The 20,228-nt window shown below is 35.7% G+C and overlaps 1 protein-coding gene across 1 annotated transcript; it reads left to right on the top strand.

Moving 5' to 3' along the window:
- The first annotated feature begins 79 nt into the window (after positions 1-79).
- Positions 80-19,978, top strand: Ndufb5 (NADH:ubiquinone oxidoreductase subunit B5). Its single transcript, XM_047564193.1, has 6 exons — positions 80-283; positions 10,207-10,295; positions 12,190-12,256; positions 13,282-13,343; positions 15,146-15,252; positions 19,751-19,978. The coding sequence occupies exons 1-6, from the start codon at positions 160-162 to the stop codon at positions 19,869-19,871; spliced, it is 570 nt and encodes a 189-aa protein (XP_047420149.1). The 5' UTR covers positions 80-159; the 3' UTR covers positions 19,872-19,978.
- Positions 19,979-20,228: the final 250 nt, after the last annotated feature.

The following is a 20,228-nucleotide window of genomic DNA, read 5'->3' on the forward strand; positions in this document are numbered from 1 at the left end:
TCGTCACTTCCGTTATCTCACGCTGACCGGATGTGGAGAACAGGAATAGGCCCTTGCCCTCATTCAACATGGCCGTCCCGCCCCTTCGACCTCATTGGTAAATTGACTCTCTCGGCTCCCGTTCCTCTCCTCCTCTTCTTCCTATTGCCCGTCGTAGCCATGGCGGCCATGAGTTTATTGCTGCGGGCTTCGGTCACTGCAGTGACAGTTCTGTCTGGCCGCCGCGCTGGCACTCCGCTCAGATTCGGAGGCTTCCTCACCCGTGTTTTCCCGAAGACCATCGGTGGGTGCTGGCCTTGGGAGAAAGTGCGTGCAGGGTGTGCTGGGTGAGAGATGGGAGGACTGTTCTCAGGTGACCTTGGTGGAATCTGGAAGAAGCCGGGACACATTGTGGGCTTGGGTCTTTTAGGAGAGACCGAACGCGATCTATGTGAGGATTCCTGAAGCAATCAGACCAGTCGCGTTTTGATTTTTAGCATTTGTAAACACTTTGCCATTCACCATCCCAGTTACTACTTATTTGCTGCTGAGGCTAGAAAGTCAGTAGAACTGAGTCGCGCGTGTGCACTCTCTAGGGCACCAGATTCTTGGTAGTTCACCTGCACTGGATTCTAGTCCCATAGGAAGTCTCGTTGCAGAGAAGTCTATGTATACCAAGTATATAATATGTAGATAGGTAAGAGGCTCAGGGCCAACTTTCCCATTAGGTACAGTAGTTATTGTGCTAATGAATACGTAATAATGAATTGGATTGCATTTGTTTTATATAAGTGCAGTCATAAAATAGTATTTTTAGTCTGTTAGGAAAGGACCCACGAAGGCAAAATTGCCTTGGCTTCAGGAAAGTCATAATGCACTCGTGGGAGGGTTAATTTTTTTTTTTAGAAAAAGCAAAAAGTTTCATTGATTTGCTAGCAAAGGAGAAACACGGAACTTCTGTCCCCAGGCTGTGATTTTCTCTGCCAAGGGGAACGCAGGGTTCTTAAAAGAGGACTACAAGGGCTGAGATCCAAATATTATCAGTTGATGTAATTAATTAGAGTCCATCGGGTGTCCTTGAGAGAGTAATTCCTCCAGCTCCCAGGCTTAGAGTTTCTTTATTTTTGTGGGCAGTGATATTCTTCTCGGTAATAAAAGACATGGTAGCTTAGTGTGGGACAGGAGAAACTAGTTTTGTTTCCCTGCTGTTAGGGAGGAAGAGAGGGAGAAGAAGAAAATAAAAGAAAAACACATCAGAGCTAGGGCTGTAGTTCAGTGGTAGAGTACTTATCTAGCATGTGCAAGGATGGGGTCCAAAATCCTCACACCAAAACAAACAACAACAAAAAAAGTTAATTTTAAAAATAAGTCACCTGGGGTCGAGGAGGAGGTAGTGACATCAGAGATGCAGTGTTACTGCAGGGGCAGGGTTTGGTGAACCTGAACCTGGTGGACTGCTCTCCCTTACCTGGGCCATCATCTCTCTCTCTCTCTCTCTCTCTCTCTCTCTCTCTCTCTCTCTCTCTCTCTCTCTTTGATTGTGGTATTGGGTATTGAATTAAGGTGCACTCTATCCCTGAGCTACATCTCCAGTCCTTTTTTAAAATTTTTTTCCCCACCTTTTACATTTTTTTACAGTTAAATATTAATTTAAATATTTTTTAAAAAAATTTTTTCCATACATTGATATAGGATAATAATGTCTGTCTCATTCTACCATCCTTCCCATCCTAAGGAGGGCTATTTTTGATCCCCTGAGGGACTACAGACTGCTTTATTGAGGGCTGAATAATTACAGTAGCAAAAGATAAGATGTTTGGAATTCAAATTTCATCTCTCAAAGTAAATACAATGTTATTATCCCCATTTTACAGATGAGGGAACTGACTCAGTTATTATAAAAATAATGCACTACTCTACTAAATGAACAATAATAGCAGCCACCATGTATTGAGCACCTGTTGCATGTCAGGCACCATTCTTTTTGTTGTTTTTTGTTTTTTTGGAGATGCTCTCTTTTATTTGGTATTTTTAGACAGCAAAGTCTTTTTTTTTTTGTTTTGTTTTTCTGGGGTTTTTTTTTGAAGGTCTAGAAATTCCCATTTTTTTTCTACATTTTTAAATTGGTGCACTATAGTTGTACATAATGATGGGCTTTGTTGTTACACATGTGCACAATGTAACAATATAATTTGGCCAGTGTCACTCACCAGCGCTTCTTGCCACTACTGATCTCCCTTTGATTTTCATGAGATTCCCCAACCCCCACCTTTTTTTTTTTCCTTTTTCCTTTTTAGCTTCCATATATGAGAGAAAACATATGACCCTTGACCTTCTGAGTTTGGCTTATTTTGCTTAACATAATGGTCTTGGTTCCATCCATTTTCCTGCAAATGACATAATTTCATTTTTCTTTATGGCAGAATAAAAGTCTATTGTATATATATACCACATTTTCTTATGCATTCATCCGTTGGTGGACACCTAGACTGGTTCCATAGTTTGGCTATTGTGCATTATGTTGCTATAAACATGGATATACATGTACAATTATAGTATGCCGATTTTCATTCTTTAGGATAAATACTGAGGAGTTGTATAGCTGGGTCATATGGTGGTTCCATGCCTTGTCTTTTGAGGAACCTCCATACTGATTTCTATAATGGTTTCTATGTGGTTCTAATTTGCAGATCCACCAACAGTGTAAAACTGTTCCTTTTTCTCCACATCCTAACATTTTTTATTATTTGTATTCTTGATGACTACCATTCTGACCCATGTGAAATGAAATTTCAGTGTTGTTTTGATTTGCATTTCCCTAATTACTAATGGTGTTGAACATTTTTTCATGTACTTGTTGGTCATTTGTATTTCTTCTTTTGAGAAGTATCTGTTTAATTCATTTGCCCATTTATTAATTAGGTTGTTTGTTCTTTTGGTGTTTTTTGAGTTCTTTATATATCCTTGATATGAATTCTCTGTCATAAGAATTGCTAGCAGAGATTTTCTCCCATTCTGTGGGTTCTTTCTTTACATTCCTAATTATTTCCTTTGCTGTATAGAATCTTTTTAATTTGATGTCAGGCACCATTCTAAGGCTTTAAAGTATTGATTCATTTAATCCTCTTGAACAAAGATACAATCTAAGTTTGCCCTGTGTAATATTAACGGGAAGTAGAACCTTTACCGAAAACCAAAATTATGGTTTTATTTTACCACCCGCCTTCCAATTTTAGTTTGAATTTGATGCTTCACATAATGAGGCAATATACATAGGAACTCACTGGAAAATGTTGGAAAGGACCAGAGGGATTCTACAAATTTCCAGGAGGAATTTAAGCTTCTTATAAAACTATATCTGCTGTTATTCCTTGATAAAATCCTTTTGTAAGCCATTTCTGATTATAGATATCCTCAAATATAGAGGGAAGTAGCTATTAACTATCTATTTTATGGGTGACTGTCATACTATATACCTGCTTTTGAAGATATTTTACAACTGTCATTATTGTTTTAAAAATTATTGTTTTATCTATTCCTACACTACTATAAGCTCTGATATGGGAGGGATCCTGTCTTGTTTTGTTTTCTCTGAAATTAGACTGCAAGTTCAAATCTGAACTCCAGAATTTAGAAGTTTTATAACCTGGAGTCATCACATCTTGGAAGTTAAATTTTGAGAACTTAATTGCTCATAATTTTTATTTTCTCATCTTTAAAAAAGATGATGATTTAACCTATCTCAGAGCATAGTTGTGAAGAGTGGGAAAAAAATCTATAGCACCTGGCATTAGCCTTTTAAAAAAAAATGTAAAGTATACAACATAAACTTTACTATCTTAACTTTTTTTGTGTATGTGTCAGAGATTGAACCCAGGGGTGCTTAATCTCTGACCTTGCTAAATTGCTGAAGCTGGCTTTGAACTTGCAATCCTCCTGCCTCAGGCTCCCAAGTCACAGGGATTACAGGCATGTGCCTCTGTACCCAGCCATCTTAACCATTTTTCAGTGTACACTTCAGTGATAGTAAGTATATTCATAATGTTGTGCAGTGGTCACCACTATCCATGTATAACTCATTTCGTCTTGTAAAACTGACTCTACCAACAAAGCAGTAACTCCCCTATCTGTCCTAATCAGCCCCTGACAACCATCATTCTACTATCTGTTCCTAAGACTGACTATTTTAAAGATGTCATAAGCAGCAGTATACAGTTTTTGTCTTTTTGTGTCTGGCTTATTTCCCTTAGCATAATATCCACAAAGTTCATCCATGTTGTTGCATACTTCAGAATTTCCTTTCTTTTTAAAGCTGAATAATATTCCATTGTGTATATATATATATATATATATATATATATATATATATAGTCATCTCTTGTCCTTTGGTATCTGCAGTAATTGGTTCCAGGACATCCACAAATACCCCAAATTCTCAGTTACTCAAGTCTCTTGTATATAAAATGGCTTAATATATGCATTTAACCTCGGTACATCCTCCTGTATACTATAAATCAACTCTAGATTGCTTATACATGTAGTACTATGTAAATAGTTGTTATGCTGTATTGTTTAGGGAAAAACAATAAGGAAAGAAGTATGTTCAGCACAGAAGCATTTTTTCCCTAAATGCTTTCCACCATGGTTTGCAGAATCCAAGGATGTAAAATCCACAGATAAAGAGAGAGGGTCCAACATATCACATTTTGCTTATCCAGTCATCTGTCAAAGGATACTTAAGTTGCTCCTATGTTTTATCTACAGTGAATAATGCTGCTGTGAACATGAATTCGTAACTCTTCAAGACCTTGCTTTCAATTCTTCTGGGTGTATACCCAGAAGTGGAAAAGCTAGATCATATGGTAATTCAGATTTTAATTTTTTGAGGAACTGCCATGCTGTTTTCCATAGTGGCTATACCATGTTTCATTCTCACCAACAGTGTATAAGAGTTCCAATTTCTCCACATTCTCACCAACACTTGTTATTTTCTGGATTTTTGATAGTAGCCATCCTGATGGGTGTGCAGTAGTATCTCATTTTAGTTTTGATTTACATTTCTCTAATGCTTAGTGTTGTTGATCATCTTTTCATATGCTTCTCGTCCATTTGTATATCTTCTTTTGAAAAATGTCTATGCAAGTCCTTTCTCTGAATTTTCATGGGGTTGTTTGTTCTGTTATTGAGTTTTAGGAGTTATCTATATATTCTGGTTATCAATCCCTTATCAGATAGATTACTTGCAAATATTTTCTCCCATTTTATGGGTTACCTTTTTATTTTCTTAATAGTGTCTTTTGGTGCAGAAAATTTACTATTTTTCTTTAAGTCTATTTGGTTTATTTTGTTGTCTGCCTTTCCTGGCATTGGCCTTCTATAAGGCTCTGTGAACATACCTTTTTAAAACACCTATTGCTGTCATTTGATCTTCATTCACCTTGGTGAAAACCTTTCTCAGAAAATAAATATATGTTCTCTGTTTATTTACATTATTTATTAAACATCAACTATAAAGGAATTCCAAAGATGAGCTTCAGGCCTTCCTTGTGCTACAAGGAACTTTAACTTAAAGACTGGCATGACAAATTATGGTTAAAAAAAATGAGTATTAAAGTGGATAGTGCTTGGTTTGGATAAGGTCCATGTGTTAATGACTTGGTGCCCACCTGTGGCACTATTGGGGGTGATGAATGGAGACTTCAAGAGGTGGCATCTAGTGGGAGGTTTTGGGTCTTTGGTGGTATGTCCTTGAAGGAGCTATTGGAACTTCAGTCCTTCTTCTCTGTTTCCTTGCCACTAGGAAGTATACAGTTTGCTCCATCATGTGTTCCCACCATATGTTCTGCCTTGCCATATACCCAGAAGGAACGGGGTGTATGTTTGGATATGGGGCTCTTGGGATGAACAGATGTTGAGAAAGAAGGCTAAAATAAGGGAGGTTGGAATCAAAGTAGGGGAAGGAATGGAAGGGACTAAATACAAAACCAAGTACTTGGTTTTGTAGACAACAAAGAGTGCTTTAGCAAAAGAGCTACATAAGTAAGGCACTTTAGAAAGATATTTCATAGGAGATGTTGGTTACTTAGACCATTAACGGAAAAAAGGAATTGAAGGGAATGGAGAGTTTGACTCTTCGACTCAAGAGGCCTTGTTAAATGAAGAATGAGCAGTAGATGCAAGGAAGATGCCCTGAGGTTTTTATCCTGGGTGTTTGGTAGTGCCCTTAACTGAGAATGAAGGGAAAAAGTGACCCCTCATTGAGTGTTGTCTTTGAAACATGAAAAATTCCTTCATTATTTTACTCAGTGGTCTGAAAATCATAATTGTCAAAGACTTAATAACTTTCCTGAGGCTGTGTGCATATTTAAAATTGTTTATTGAAGGCTTAGGCCTGTGTAATTAATGAATACCGAATTGAGAAATTTCAGGTTTTGGATAGTGGTGGAAGATGCCAATTTTAGTGGTAGGAAGAACTGAGTTCAAGAAATCCTGGGATTCACTTGGTTATAAATCATGTCCATTCTAACACTTTTAGAATGTAAGCAAATGGCTCTACACATAGATGACAAATCATGAAGGCTCATAACATTTGAAGAGAGTTTTAGTCTATGAAATAGACTGTAGAATGGTTGATTGTAATAACAGTTATCTAGCACACTTAATGACATGAATAATTCTATAACATGTACTTATTTGTAAAGAAAGAGTAAGCAGTTCACATTAACTGCATTGATATTACTATAATGCAATCATACCAAGCTTTCTTCCTTTGTTTTTTTTTTTACATTTTTCCATATCATTTATAGTTAATGTTCCCTAAAACCACATATAGTTTAATCCTCTCCCTATTCCTTGTATGATTAAAAAGGAAAGTTAGGAGTGTATTTTCTCTTTTGAATAAATGTACAATATTTTCAGGGACTTAAGAAAAATTCTCTACCAACGTTTCATCTATTTAAGAGAACAGTCATATTCACAGAGTGCCCACCATGCTGCAGACCCTGAGATACAGATACTAAAGATACAGAGCTGAATCAGATAGCAGTCCCTGACCTAAGGGACTTAAAAAAAAAAAAAAAAAGGTTAGGGTTAGTCCTTCCTGCTCTAAAAGAAATTACCAAATAATATTAATTACTAACTTTGGATGGGGCAGTCAGAGAAGATCTGAGGAAGTGACATTTGATCTTAGCCCTGAAGGATGAGATGTGAAGGCAGTCTAGGGAAAAGCATTCCAGGCAGAGGGGAAAGGAAGTGCAAAAACCTGAAGGCAGGAGAGATTTCCTGGAACTGAAAGGGAAACATCGAGAGATGAGTTGGAAAGGAATACCTGTTTATTCTTAGATCAGATATTCTGATTCTCTGAGAGAAAGAAACAGAATTTCTTTAGGCTAACCCCCTATATTGTGACAATCCTTGTTATATCCCATTATTGATATTTAAATAACTTTGTAATGGAGAATGGATGAAGATAGTCTACAATTCTACAAGTTCTACAGTGTTAGAACCCCGTATCAAGCTGAGAATTACTCTTTCACACATTGAGCCTAATTCTTCCCTTCATGTCAACACAGAATTGAATAAGTCCTCTTACATGGGACAGCTCTGGAGCTCAATAAAAGCACTTATCTGGTCTCTACCCAGACTTCTTTTATTGTCGGCCAATCAACTTGAGTTCATTCAGTTTCATTAGGTCAGTTTCCAGGTTGTTTGTCATCCTGGTTGCTTTGAGTTGGTTCTAACTCCAGATTGTCCCTGTACAAGAATGCCCTGGAGTGGATAAACTTCTGTAATCAGGAGATGAGGAGCAGGGAGGATCATCATGTTTTGACCCTGTACTTCTAGTATATCAGATTAAGATTGAATTGAATTTTGGCTTTTTTGTGAGCAGCTCTATGGGGGGCAGTCCAGGTCATACTTTACATATACTTTATTCTTACCTAATTGTATTTAAGCCTTTTGGATTCAGCCTTTTGTAAATGTACATGAAGACTTTTTGGGGGCCCCAATTCATCCTCAGTGTAATAACCATTTTGTAACAGTAGCTTTGTTTCCAAGACTCAACAAGCTAGGAATGCTGGCTCTTGCTCACCAAGTCCATTCATAAAAATCTTCATGCTGCAGGGCTTTGAGAGATCCCATTTTTAGGTTACTGCATTAATTAATCAACATATTTTATGTCTAATCAGTCAGTTGATCAATCATTTACCTATTACAAATTTATCTAAGTTGCCCCTTTCCAACTTATAACATACCTTCCTCCCACCCCTTTCCCACCATCCTATCTGAATAGGAACTTTCCTTCTGAGCTTGTTTTTTGTACTACGATTTCTCCTTTGCACTTATAGATTTATAATTGTTTATTTAGGATAGTCTGTTTTTCCCAGCAGGATCTATATCCCTCTCAGACTGTAGGCCTAGCATAGGACCTGCATATAGTAGTCACTTAAATATTTAGTGAATTAATGAGTGGTTTGTGGTATCATCTAACCCATTTTCTTCTTCAAAAAATTCCCCAGTGGAGTTATATCCTATGTATGTATAATATGTCAAAATATACTCTACTCTCATATATATCTAAAAAGAACAAATAGAAAATTTAAAAATTTTTAAAAATTCCCTAATGGTATCTATCCAATGATTTTCTAGAATCCATGCTTATGTTGCAAAGTTCTCTTAATCTTGTTATTTTAGAAGCTGTAGTACCATGAATTATACTTAGTAAATTCATGCCAGCTTCTAATTATCTTGTGAATTGATTAATATCCTAAATTCATTGCAAGATGCTGCAAGTGATTCCAAAATTAAGACAGATCCTGTCTTCAAAGCATTTATAGTCAAAAGTGGTAGAAGTGAAAGCAAATATAAGCTTGGGTTCTGTCTCAGATCCAGCCAATCATGAGTTGAAAATATTCAGGAAAAAAATTGCATCTATAACTAAATATGTATATAGATTTTTCTTGTCGTTATTCCTTTACTAATACAGTCTGATGACTATTTGTGTAACATTCACTGTATTAGGTTTATAAATTATCTGGAGTAAAATATGTAGAATAATAGGCATAAGTTATGTGCAAATACTATGCCATTTAATGTAGTGAACTTGAACATATGCAGATTTTGGTATCCACATAGGTCCTAGAACCAGACCTTTATGGATACTGAAGGACAACTGAATACACATCACTAACATGGAAAGCAATTCAAAAGTAGCAGAGTCTTATTTGATTGACTGACTTCTTGGAAAAGACAATGTCATCTTATCATACAGGATAGATTTTAGGAGAGAGGAGGGCATTCCAGATAGTAAATGTGAACCAAAAATACAGATCTATTTAACTTCAGTTATGACTGAAATTCCTTTAGTGGGAAATTATTATTTTTTTATTCTACAGTGACTCTCATTCAAAATTCAAGAGCAATTGCATAGTGGAACCATAGTAACCCCATTTCTCAGTAACCACCAGATCTTTTCCTACTTCTGGTGGAAAAGGCTTGGAATACTTGTAGTGATCCTTGCAGATCTCCCAAACAGGAAGTGTAGAAAGAGGATCCAGATGTGAAATTTTGTCTCCATTTATCTCCAGCAAGGCTTCTTTAAAGTTAGATCTGGGGTGGGGATGTTGAAGAGGAAGGTATTCTTAATCTCAATGGTTTACAGATGGATTTTGTCAAGGTAGAGATACGGTTTTGTAACAGGTTTGAATTCCTGCTGGAAATTCATATTTACTGCTATTCCTTTGCATCTATTTTGCCACAACTTCCTAAATATATATTACCTTATTGTATGAAATAGCATAATTTAAAGGTTTTTCTTGCAGTATTAATATATATTTATTGCAGAGGAAACAAAGATGAGCAGCTCAATCAGAATATCTGACTTTCCAGCCTGCTAGTGAAATAAATTGAAATTATTATTTCAGTATTTCTTTAATATTGAATTAAAATGAGGAGTGCTGTACAAGTGGGAGAGTACTTGTTTACATGCATGTGGTCCTGGGTTATGTATGTCCCCACCACCACAAAAGAAAGAGGAAAGAGCTATAGTTCAGGCAGGACCATATATGTTCTTTCTGCCCTAGCTTTAGTACTGAAATAAAAAAGCATTTTTAAATCCTAATTCATATTAAAAATTAGGCACGTGTGTTTTCTTATCATTTGATTTTATCTCATAACATAACAGTATTCCAAAATGAACCTCGTATAAACAGGATAACTTAATATTTGCAGCTCCTGTGCGACACAGTACAGGCCATGGGAAAAGACTGTTCATCATCAAACCTTCTTCATACTATGACAAGCGTTTTTTGAATTTATTGGTGAGTTGAAAATTTTTGTTGAACTAAAATCTTCCTGTAAAAGGAGGAAAAAAATTTGCCTCTTTAGAAAACATCTTCATTATATAAAAGATCTGATTTGCGGAAGGGGGAGGCGGGGAGACCAGGGATTGAACCCAGGAACACTTAACCACTGAGCCATATATCGCCAGCCCTTTTTTATATTTTACTTAGAGACAGGGTCTTGCTGAATTGCTTAGGTCCTCACCAAGTTGCTGAGGCAGGCTTTGACCTTGTGATTCTCCTGCTTCAGGCTTCCAAGCCACTGGGATTACAGGTGTGCACTCACTGCACCTGTTTAGTAAAGTCTTGTTACTAAATCTCTTCTTTTTTTATTTTTTAATTCTTTTTAGTTGTCAGTGTACCTTTATTTTATTTTATTTAATTAATTAATTTATTAATTAATTTATTTATTTATATGGAGTGCTGAGAATAGAACCCAGTGCCTCACACATGCTAGGCAAGCCTTCTACCACTGAGCCCCAGCCCCAGCCTCTAAAACTCTTCTTAAATTAGCAATTCACACTAAATTGGAGGTAAAACTTAAGCCAATTCTTTCTTCTCAAGATCATGAGACTTTATAATCTAATTTATATTCTCTACTTGAAGAGTGAAAAAGAATTACAGCACTGGGGGTGTAGGCCACTGGTAGAGTGCCTGCTCAACCTGTACCAGGCCCTGGGTTTGAACACAGCACCCCCCAGAAAGAAGAGGGCAATGGGCGGGGAGGGATAAATGTGAAAGTTGATAAAACTTCAAAAATTGATTCTTGAGAGGATTAATTTTTTTATTACTAAAATATCCTTTAAATTACAAAGACCTCATTAGAAAACTTCTTTTAATAAAGGAGATCTATTTTGGGGGGGTTACAACTTTTTAAATTTATATGTTGTTGAAGAACATTGGTTTCAGAGTGATGATGACCATTAATGCAATCTTAATTTAGCAATATAATAATTTCTTATTTAGTGTACTGCATATTTATTTCTCGAGGTTTTAAAAGAAAGCAGAGGCATAGAAAATGAGAGATTGTCTGGACTATTTGCCACCATTCCTAAAGCTTTGGCTTATCACTTGAGTTCTGGCTGTCTCTCTTGCTCTCCCATTGTGCTTAATGTCCCTTTTTATCCCATTGGTTGAGCTCCCACTTTTCCTTTTTCTTTTTTCTTTTTCTGGTTCCAGGGATTTGAATCCAGGTTCACTTAACCACTGAGCTATATCCCCCAGCCCCCCTCCTTTTTTTTTTTTTTTTTTTTTTTTTTTTTTGGTAATTATTTTGACACAGGGTCTCCCTAAGTTACTTAGGGCCTTGCTAAGTTGCTGAGCCTGGCCTTGAATTTGCCATCCACCTGCCTCAGTCTACCAAGTTGCTGGGATTACAGGCATGCATCAAGATACCCGGCAAAATAGTTTGTGATTTTTTTTTTTTTTTTTTTTTTTTTATTTGATGGTGCTGTGGTTCAAACTTAGGGCCTCAAGCATGCTATGAGCTTTACCAGTGAGTTACATCCCAACCCTGAGCTCCCATTTTTTTTGTCATGACCATCTCAAACCCTCTTCAATGGCTGAAATTACCCTAATGTTTTTATACTTTGCTCTTAATACTGAATTTTCTAACTTTCATGACATTGCTTTGACCAAAAAGTGAAAAGTCACTTAAATATATATTGTATTCTACTTGTACAATTAACGTTTACTTTTCTGTTTCATTTTTGGTACTAAATGTAGGTGCTTCAAGCACAGAAATCAATAATTTAATACTATATCCTCAGTTTGGCAAATTTATTTTATAAGAAATAAATGGAATCATGTGCTGGTGGGAAGAGTTAGGAAATGGATGTGAGAAAAATCTGTTTTTTTTTTTAAATTTCAACAGAAATTCTACATTTTGTTGACTGGGCTTCCAGTAGCAATTGGCATAACTCTGGTGAATATATTTATTGGTAAGTTTCCCCCATAGCCAGCACCACAAAATTGGTAAATTTTAAAACATGTACATTAAATTTTTGGTGGGGGGTACCAGGGATTGAACTCAGGGGCACTCAACCACTGTGCCACATACCCAGCCCTATTTTGTATTTATTTAAAGATAGGGACTCACTGAGTTGCTTAGGACCTTGCTATTGCTGAGGCTGACTTTGAACTCTTGATCTTCCTGCCTCAGCCTCCTGAGCTGCTGGGATTACAGGCATGTACCACTGCACCAGGCTACATTATTTTTTAAGAAAGAAAATCCGAATATTGTAATAAAAAACTCAGTAAGATAAATATAAACATGTTAGTTTCTTTTACAATAACCAAATCTCAATCTACAATAATGTACCATGTTATTTTTTAACACATTTTTTCTCTCTAGAAACTTTAAAGGTTATGAATTTTATGCTCATGTAGGAGGCTTTTGAAACCCTCATCTTTCTTCTCCTCCTTATTTCCCAAAACTAGCTTTGGTAAGTCTGAAAAAGAAAAGTAGAAAGAGAGAGTTGGAAAAGAGAATTTTTTCAAATTCATCCTGAAACATATCAACCTGTAATCCTCTAAAATAGACATGGAAGCGTGAATGAGAATAGATATCAGATGTTCATGGGAAATTCTGTTCAAAGTGCTTCTAAAACCTTGAATCCTAAAATATTTTATCATAGATATAGGGAGGACCAAAAAAAATAATATGGTTATATATTATTATATATGGTTATATATCTGGTTATATATTATAAAAACAAAATGGGAATCTCTCATATAATGCTTACAGATAATGCCTTACACTCAGACTACATCTAAAAAATACCTAAGGAATGGATTTTCAACCAGATTAAAGTGAATTTAGAAAATTAGATCTCCTTTAGTACAAATGAAAGGAAAGATGAAAACATCCTTTGAACCCACAAGAAGTTGATTTCTTTATTGGTGAAGAGTTAATATCTTAAACTCCTAATGCTAAAGTTGAACCACCATCATTTTCTCTTATTAGGTGAAGCTGAATTAGCAGAAATTCCAGAAGGCTATATTCCAGAACATTGGGAATATTACAAGGTTTGTATAGGTCATTAAAAATTAGGTGAAGGTACTTGTCAACCTACTAGTTAATCTCTTAATTTGGAAACTATGATAAAGTTTCATGTTCAATTTTTTTGTTTATTAATTGATTTTTTTTAATTAAAGCATCATGATTATACATAGAAATTGGGTTCATTTTGACAAAATCATACATGCAAGGAATTTGATTTCGAGCCCCATCCTTCTCCCCTTTTTCTCTCCTCCCACCCCTATTTTCCCTCCTCTACTCTATTAAACTTCCTTTTTCCTACATACACATAAATGTGAAATTCCATTTAGTATCTTTATATATGTCATATTCAATTTTTGATATCAAGTAGATGATACATTTTTTTTACTTTTTTAAGCAACTGTTCTTGGTGTATTTCTTCATTGTTTCTTTTATTAATTTAAGTTTTATAGCTTTCTAGAGAATTGTCTGCAGTGTATTCTCGGTCTAGCAAAGTAACAGAAATTGTCCTAAGTTCAGTGTCGTAAGAAAGCTATTACTAGTGCTAATGATAACTATCTTTTGTTGAGCACCTACTGTGTAGCAGACACTATACTGCTTTGCAAATATTATCACATTTCATGTAAAAGGTATTGGTACTATTTTCACTTTAAAGATGAGAAAATTTGGGTTTAAAAAGGCTTAACTCATTTTATTCCATTGTCCCAGAAGTGAAACACCTATAAAAACTTAAATATGGCATAATCATTTAAATGTGTGATGATGAGGATAATTATAATAGGTTATGAATAATTTAATAACATATGAGCTTTAGATTATGGTTTCCAGCCTATTTTAATGCACCTATGTCAATTTTGTTGAAATATTCACAAAATTGAAAACTTGGGACTTAATGGATTAAGTACCTATCTGAGAGAGGGTCAGTACTTGTTGAACCCGTCAGCTTGATTCCAGAGCTTGCACTATTAGTCATCATTCTAAACTGTTATTACTGCCAAAACACAGAATTAACCTATTACTTGTCTTTACAAGTTTATAGTGAGATGACCTTGAATAGAGTGTGCCTCATTTTATAGTCTGAATGAATTATATTTTGGAAAAGAAATGTTTCATTTTATTTTATTTTTTATTTTTTATAGACTGCATTTTGATTCATTATACACAAATGGGGTACATCATTTTGTTTCTATGGTTGTATACAACGTAGATTCATACCATTTGTGTAATCATACATGTACATAGGGTAATGATGTCTGTCTCATTTCACCATTTTTCATATCCCCCCTCCCTCTCATTTCCCTCTGTGTAATCTAAATTTTCTCCATTCTTCTCTCACCCATCTTAAGGGAAGCTATGAAATTAGTTTATCTTTGGCAACCGGTGGAAAGAGCTTCATGTTGGGATCAACAAAATCTGGATTTTTTCTCCTGAATTTGCCACTTCATATCCCTAAATGTAGTGTAATGTGAAAGTGCACCAGCTTTGGAGTCAAGCAGACCTGGTTAGAATCTAGACATTCCCAGGGCTGGGGATATAGCTCAGTTGGTGGAGTGTTTGCCTAGCATGCACAAGGCCCTGGGTTCAATCCCCAGCACCACAAAAAATAAATAAATGATATTCCCACTTAGCTGCATAATTTGTGTAATTTTCTCATCTCTAAAATGAGGACAAAAGCTAGCATCTATCTAATGGATTGAAATTATTTAAAATACAATGGCATATAGTAAGTATTATTGGTGTATCTGAGATAGTCGTTTTAAAGAATAGTCAACTAGAAAAGCCAAGTAATGTTCAGAAATGGTAATTTCAAACAAATTCTCTCTTGTAGCATCCTATATCAAGATGGATTGCTCGTACTTTCTTTGAGTGCCCTGAAAAGAATTATGAAAAAACAATGGCTGTTCTTCAGATTGAATCCGAAAAGGCTGAATTACGGTAGGAAAAAAGGGGTGGGGAAGAAAGTCCTTTTCTTGGATTGCAAACCACAAGAGAAAATGTGAATAAAGTTATATCAGCACTATAGAATGCCTTATGTAAAAGGATGAAAATAGGAGAAAGAATTTGCTTGTTTAGAGTGTAGACTGAGTTGATAACTATTAAGAGATAATATCTGTCAGAGTAAAAGGAATTCTTTTAAAAATATTTATGTATATGCAAGGCAACTCTCTCCTCATCCTACCCAATTCTATACCTAGTCTCATCCTTAGAAATAACCCCTATTTAGCAATTTCTTATGTATGTTCCTAGGGAAAATTTTATATGTAAAAAATAAATTTTGTAATACCCTTTAAAATTACAGCAATACAGATAGACTCTTCCTATAAATGGTGTTCTGCACTCACCTTGTCTTTATTTCAATGAATATAGCTTGGTGATCTTTCTGGGATGGCATATGCCCATTCTTCTTGGATTTTTGGGGGGTACTGGGGATTGAATTCAGAGATACTCAACCACTGAACCACATCCCCAACCCTATTTTGTATTTTATTTAGAGATAGGGTCTCACTGAGTTGCTTAGTGCCTCACTGTTGCTGAGGTTGGCTTTGAACCTGTGATCCTCCTATCTCAGCCTCCAGAGCAGCTGGGATTACAGACATGTGCTGCCGTGCTCAGCTGGCATATGCCCATTCTTTTTAACACTGTATTATATATTTTATGGGTAGATGTGCCTTACTTTTTATAACTAGTTCCCTATTGTTGGTATTTAGGCTCTTTCCAAGTTTTTAGTATTATACATAATGCTATGGTGAGTATTCTTATACATAAGTTTTTGCATACTTATATAACATATTTAGGAAGTAAATTCCTAGCAGTGACACTGATAAGCCAAATAATCTATGCTTTTACACGGTTGGTAGAGATTGCCAAACCCTTCTTCAGAAAGTTGCACTGGTTATTTTTTCCATTGCCTATGATAATTTCTGTTTCTCAGAAATGGAATTTATCAACTTAAACTTTTTGTTGTTATGATAGTTGAAAATGTTAATGTTATCTTATTATTTTGATTTTGTATTTCGTCATAAGGTTGGATTTTTTTTCATGTATCTATTAGTTGTGTGCATCTCTGTAAATTGCCCATTTTTCTACTGATTTGTTCATCAATTAAATTAGTTCATTTTGTTGCAGATATGTTTTCTCAGTTTGTCATCTGTCTGTTGGTAATGAAAAATTATTTGCAACACAGCAGTATCTTTATTTTTCAGATAACAAATGTGTATGGTTTTGAATACTTAATATAAACCAATGTTACAGTTCTTTCTATGTATTTTTTTTTAATTTAATTTTTGTTGTGTTTGTCAGTCCTTTGGTTTTTGAGATTTCGATCAAGTACAGATCTGTGACAGTAATTAAATAAGTAAATTGATAATGTGAAAATTACTTCTTTAAATGTTCTCTTGGGGACTGGGGAATAGCTCAATGAAGCTTTGAGTTTGATCACCAGCACCACAAGTACACACACACACACATGTTCTCTTGTGTTAGGAGTGAGATAAAATTGACAAGCAATCAAATGCACCTACCATTTAACTTTAGTAGGTTTTTGAAAAAGCATATACCTGTGTGTCTACTACAACAATCAAGGTCTTTTGGTCACCCTAAAATGTTTTCATGTGCTTCTTTTCATCCATTCCAGTGACTCTCCATCCTTTATTCTTAGCCTCAAGCTACCATTAGTCTTTCTGTCCATTCTGTTTTAAATTTTATAGTTTATAAAAATTTCTATAATGTTGAAAAATATTTAAGTGATGAAAAAATGTGATTGGCCGTGTTTCCTCGACATGTAGTTACCACACAGAACTATCTTTCAGTATTTAAGAGCACAGAACAGCAATATGGTTTATACTTAGTAATGTTAGTAAAACGTTTTTGGACTTCAGACACATACTTTAGAGTTCCAAGTAAATGATCAGATCCTAAAATTCCTCAGACTTGTCGAGATCCTAAACAGTTATAGAACAAAACAAAGAAAAACAAACCAACCAAAATCCTGACTACTACCTCTAAAGGAAAGACGCCAATATGATGATAGAATGTGTGGGGGGGTTGTTTTTGTTTGTTTTGGTATTGGAAATTGAACCCAGGGGTGCTTAACCACTAAGCCACATCCCCAACCCTTTTTATGGTTTATTTTGAGACAGTGTCTTACCAAGTTACTTAGGCTTCACTAAATTGCTGAACTTGTGATCCTCCTGCCTCAGCCTCTCGAGCCACTGGGATTATAGCCATGCACCACCATACCCAGCAGAATGTGGGATTAGAAAAAGTATGCATTTAGATGTTTGAAAAACGGACACATAAAGAAACACATAAAGTCAACTATGTTTCCCATAGTTGACTCACAAAGATATGACTATTATTTTCATAGGTTTTCATTTTGTTTTGTTTTGGCTTGGTTTTTTGGTACCCAGAATCAAACACAGGGGCATTTAACCACTAAATTGCATCCCCTGTCCTTTTATTTTCATACAGAATCTTGCTAAGTTCCTTAGGGTCTCCCTAAATTGCTAAGGCTGCCTTCGAACTTGTGATCCTCCCGTCTTAGCCTCCCAACTCACTGGGATTATAGACATAAACCACCACATCCTATCCTTTATAGTTTTTAATGCTATATGCATGTATACTTATACAGATTCACAAATGGTTATTTACTGCATTTTAATGAAATGGGAAAGGCTACACACACTCATTTTATACCTTGCATTTTTAATCTAACAGTATATTTATCATCTCTTCCCACATTACTATGTATAGATTCTCCTTATTCTTTTTAGTAGTTACATAGTAATCCATTATGTAGGTGAGCCATAACTTATTTAACTATTTAGTCCCCCATTGGTGACTATTTTAATTACTTGCATTTTTGGATAATTGCATTCTAAAGGTAGGAAAAGAGAGGATGGTGTTTAATCCTTTAAAAAAGATGAATAGCCAGGTGGAGTGGTGCACACCTGTAATCCCAGTGACTTGGGAGGCTGAGGCAGGAGGATCACAAGTTCAAAGCCAGTCTCAGCAAAAGCAAGGTGCTAAGCAACTTGGTAAGACCCTGTCTCTAAATAAAATACAAAATAGGGCTGAGGATGTGACTCAGTGGTCTAATGCCCCTGAATTTAATCCCTGGTACCCCCCCCCCAAAAAAAAAAAAAAAAGAAAAAACACCAGATGAATAGACATAGTCTTATAAGTACACAATTGCAAAGGTACATTGTCTCTTTAGATAAGGTTAGTGAACTTGTTATTGTTAATAATGTGTATTATTTAACTGTGGCGAATTTACAGTCATGTGAAAAAGTTCTTATGTTTTCTGTTAAAATGGAAAGTAAAAGGTTTAATAAGAAGGGACTGCTTCAGGAATATGTAGTAGTTTATGCAAATTTTCGATGTGGAAGAAAGGGAGAGCATCTTCGCAGAATAGAAATTATTCAATTTGTGAAGAAGGTTGAGGACAGCAGAGTAGATCTTAGAGTTGAAGAATGCCTCTTAATCCTGATACCTCTCTCTATCTTTCTCTCTCTCTTTCTCTTATCTTCCTGAGTTGGTGGTCTCATGGTTGCTTAGCTTAGCCTCAAACTCCTGGCCTTAAGTGATCCTTCTGCCTCAGGCCTCCCACCCCAGTAACTGGAACTACATGCTCATGCCACTGTGTCCAACTAACTAACTTAGTTTCCTTCTTTCCCTCCTTCCTTCCTTCTTTACAGATACTGACTGAGGGTCTACCATTGACTGGGCATCATCACCAGATGATGCTGGTGAACAAGGTTTCCTGCCCTCAAATTTTCTGTGCAGTGGTGATTAACAACCACTATAGACAGAAAAGGTTTCTGTCTCTAGAAAAGCGTATCATTTTCTTAGTACTGGAAACAGTGTACAGTCACAACAGTGAGTGTTCCATAAATGACTCTGATTGCATCTGAAGGGTGGGAAGAAAGGAAAAGCATTGTCACAATTCAGGTGAAAATTATCTGTCCAAAGAGCAAGGATAGTGAAGGAGAAAATTAATCATCAACTCAAGTAATATTTAGATGCCAAAACTATTCAATGACTAACTATATGAGCAAGATAAAAGTAAAAAATAAGTCCTAAATTTTGATTTGGGATACATACTAGATGTGTGCCTACACATGGTCTGTGTACAGAAACTGTCTAATGGTAGTTCTTTATAGAACTGATACATTAAATAGGTAATTGGAACCAGGCAAAGTGGTGTACACCTGTAATCCAGGTGATTTGGAAGGATTGCAAGTTCAAGTCCAGTCTCAGCAACTTAGCAAGCCCTTCAACTTACCTAGACTCTGTCTTAAAATAAAAAATGAAAAGGGTCAGGGATATAACTCAGTTGTAAAATGCCTCTGGGTTCAGTCCCCCATTTAAAAAAAAAAAAAAATCTTGTAATTGGAATGCTGGAATCACTGTATTGTTATTCCATTTGTTACAGATTAAAGGAGCTGGAAGTTCGAAGACTAATGCGTGCGAGAGGTGATGGACCCTGGTATCAATATCCAACTGTTGACAAGGCGCTTATTGATTATTCTCCAAAAGCAACTCCTGACAACTAATCGTTTATTTCTTTAAATACAAAGCATATTCTCCCAAGTGGAATATAAATGAGTAAATATAGTGTGTATTTTTGCTCTGTAATGAATAAAAGAGCTTCTTCCATTGCTCTTTTTCTCAGTGTTGGTTTCAGATGAAGGCTTTTGATTTGGGGATTTCAAAAACCTGGAGAAATAAGAATTTGTGAATTTCTGAAGTTGTAATAACTTTGAAAGGTTTGTTTTATTTATCTGGCAAAGAGAAGTCACAGAAGTCTCATGTTAAGGATCAGGAGCATAGTCATTTGTCTACGTTGTGTTCTGTTGTGGGCATCTGGATTGTTCAGGGCTGCTCAGGCTCTTCAGTTACACAAAAATGTT

Source organism: Sciurus carolinensis, chromosome 9, assembly GCF_902686445.1.
Source record: "Sciurus carolinensis chromosome 9, mSciCar1.2, whole genome shotgun sequence".
NCBI lineage: Eukaryota > Metazoa > Chordata > Mammalia > Rodentia > Sciuridae > Sciurus > Sciurus carolinensis.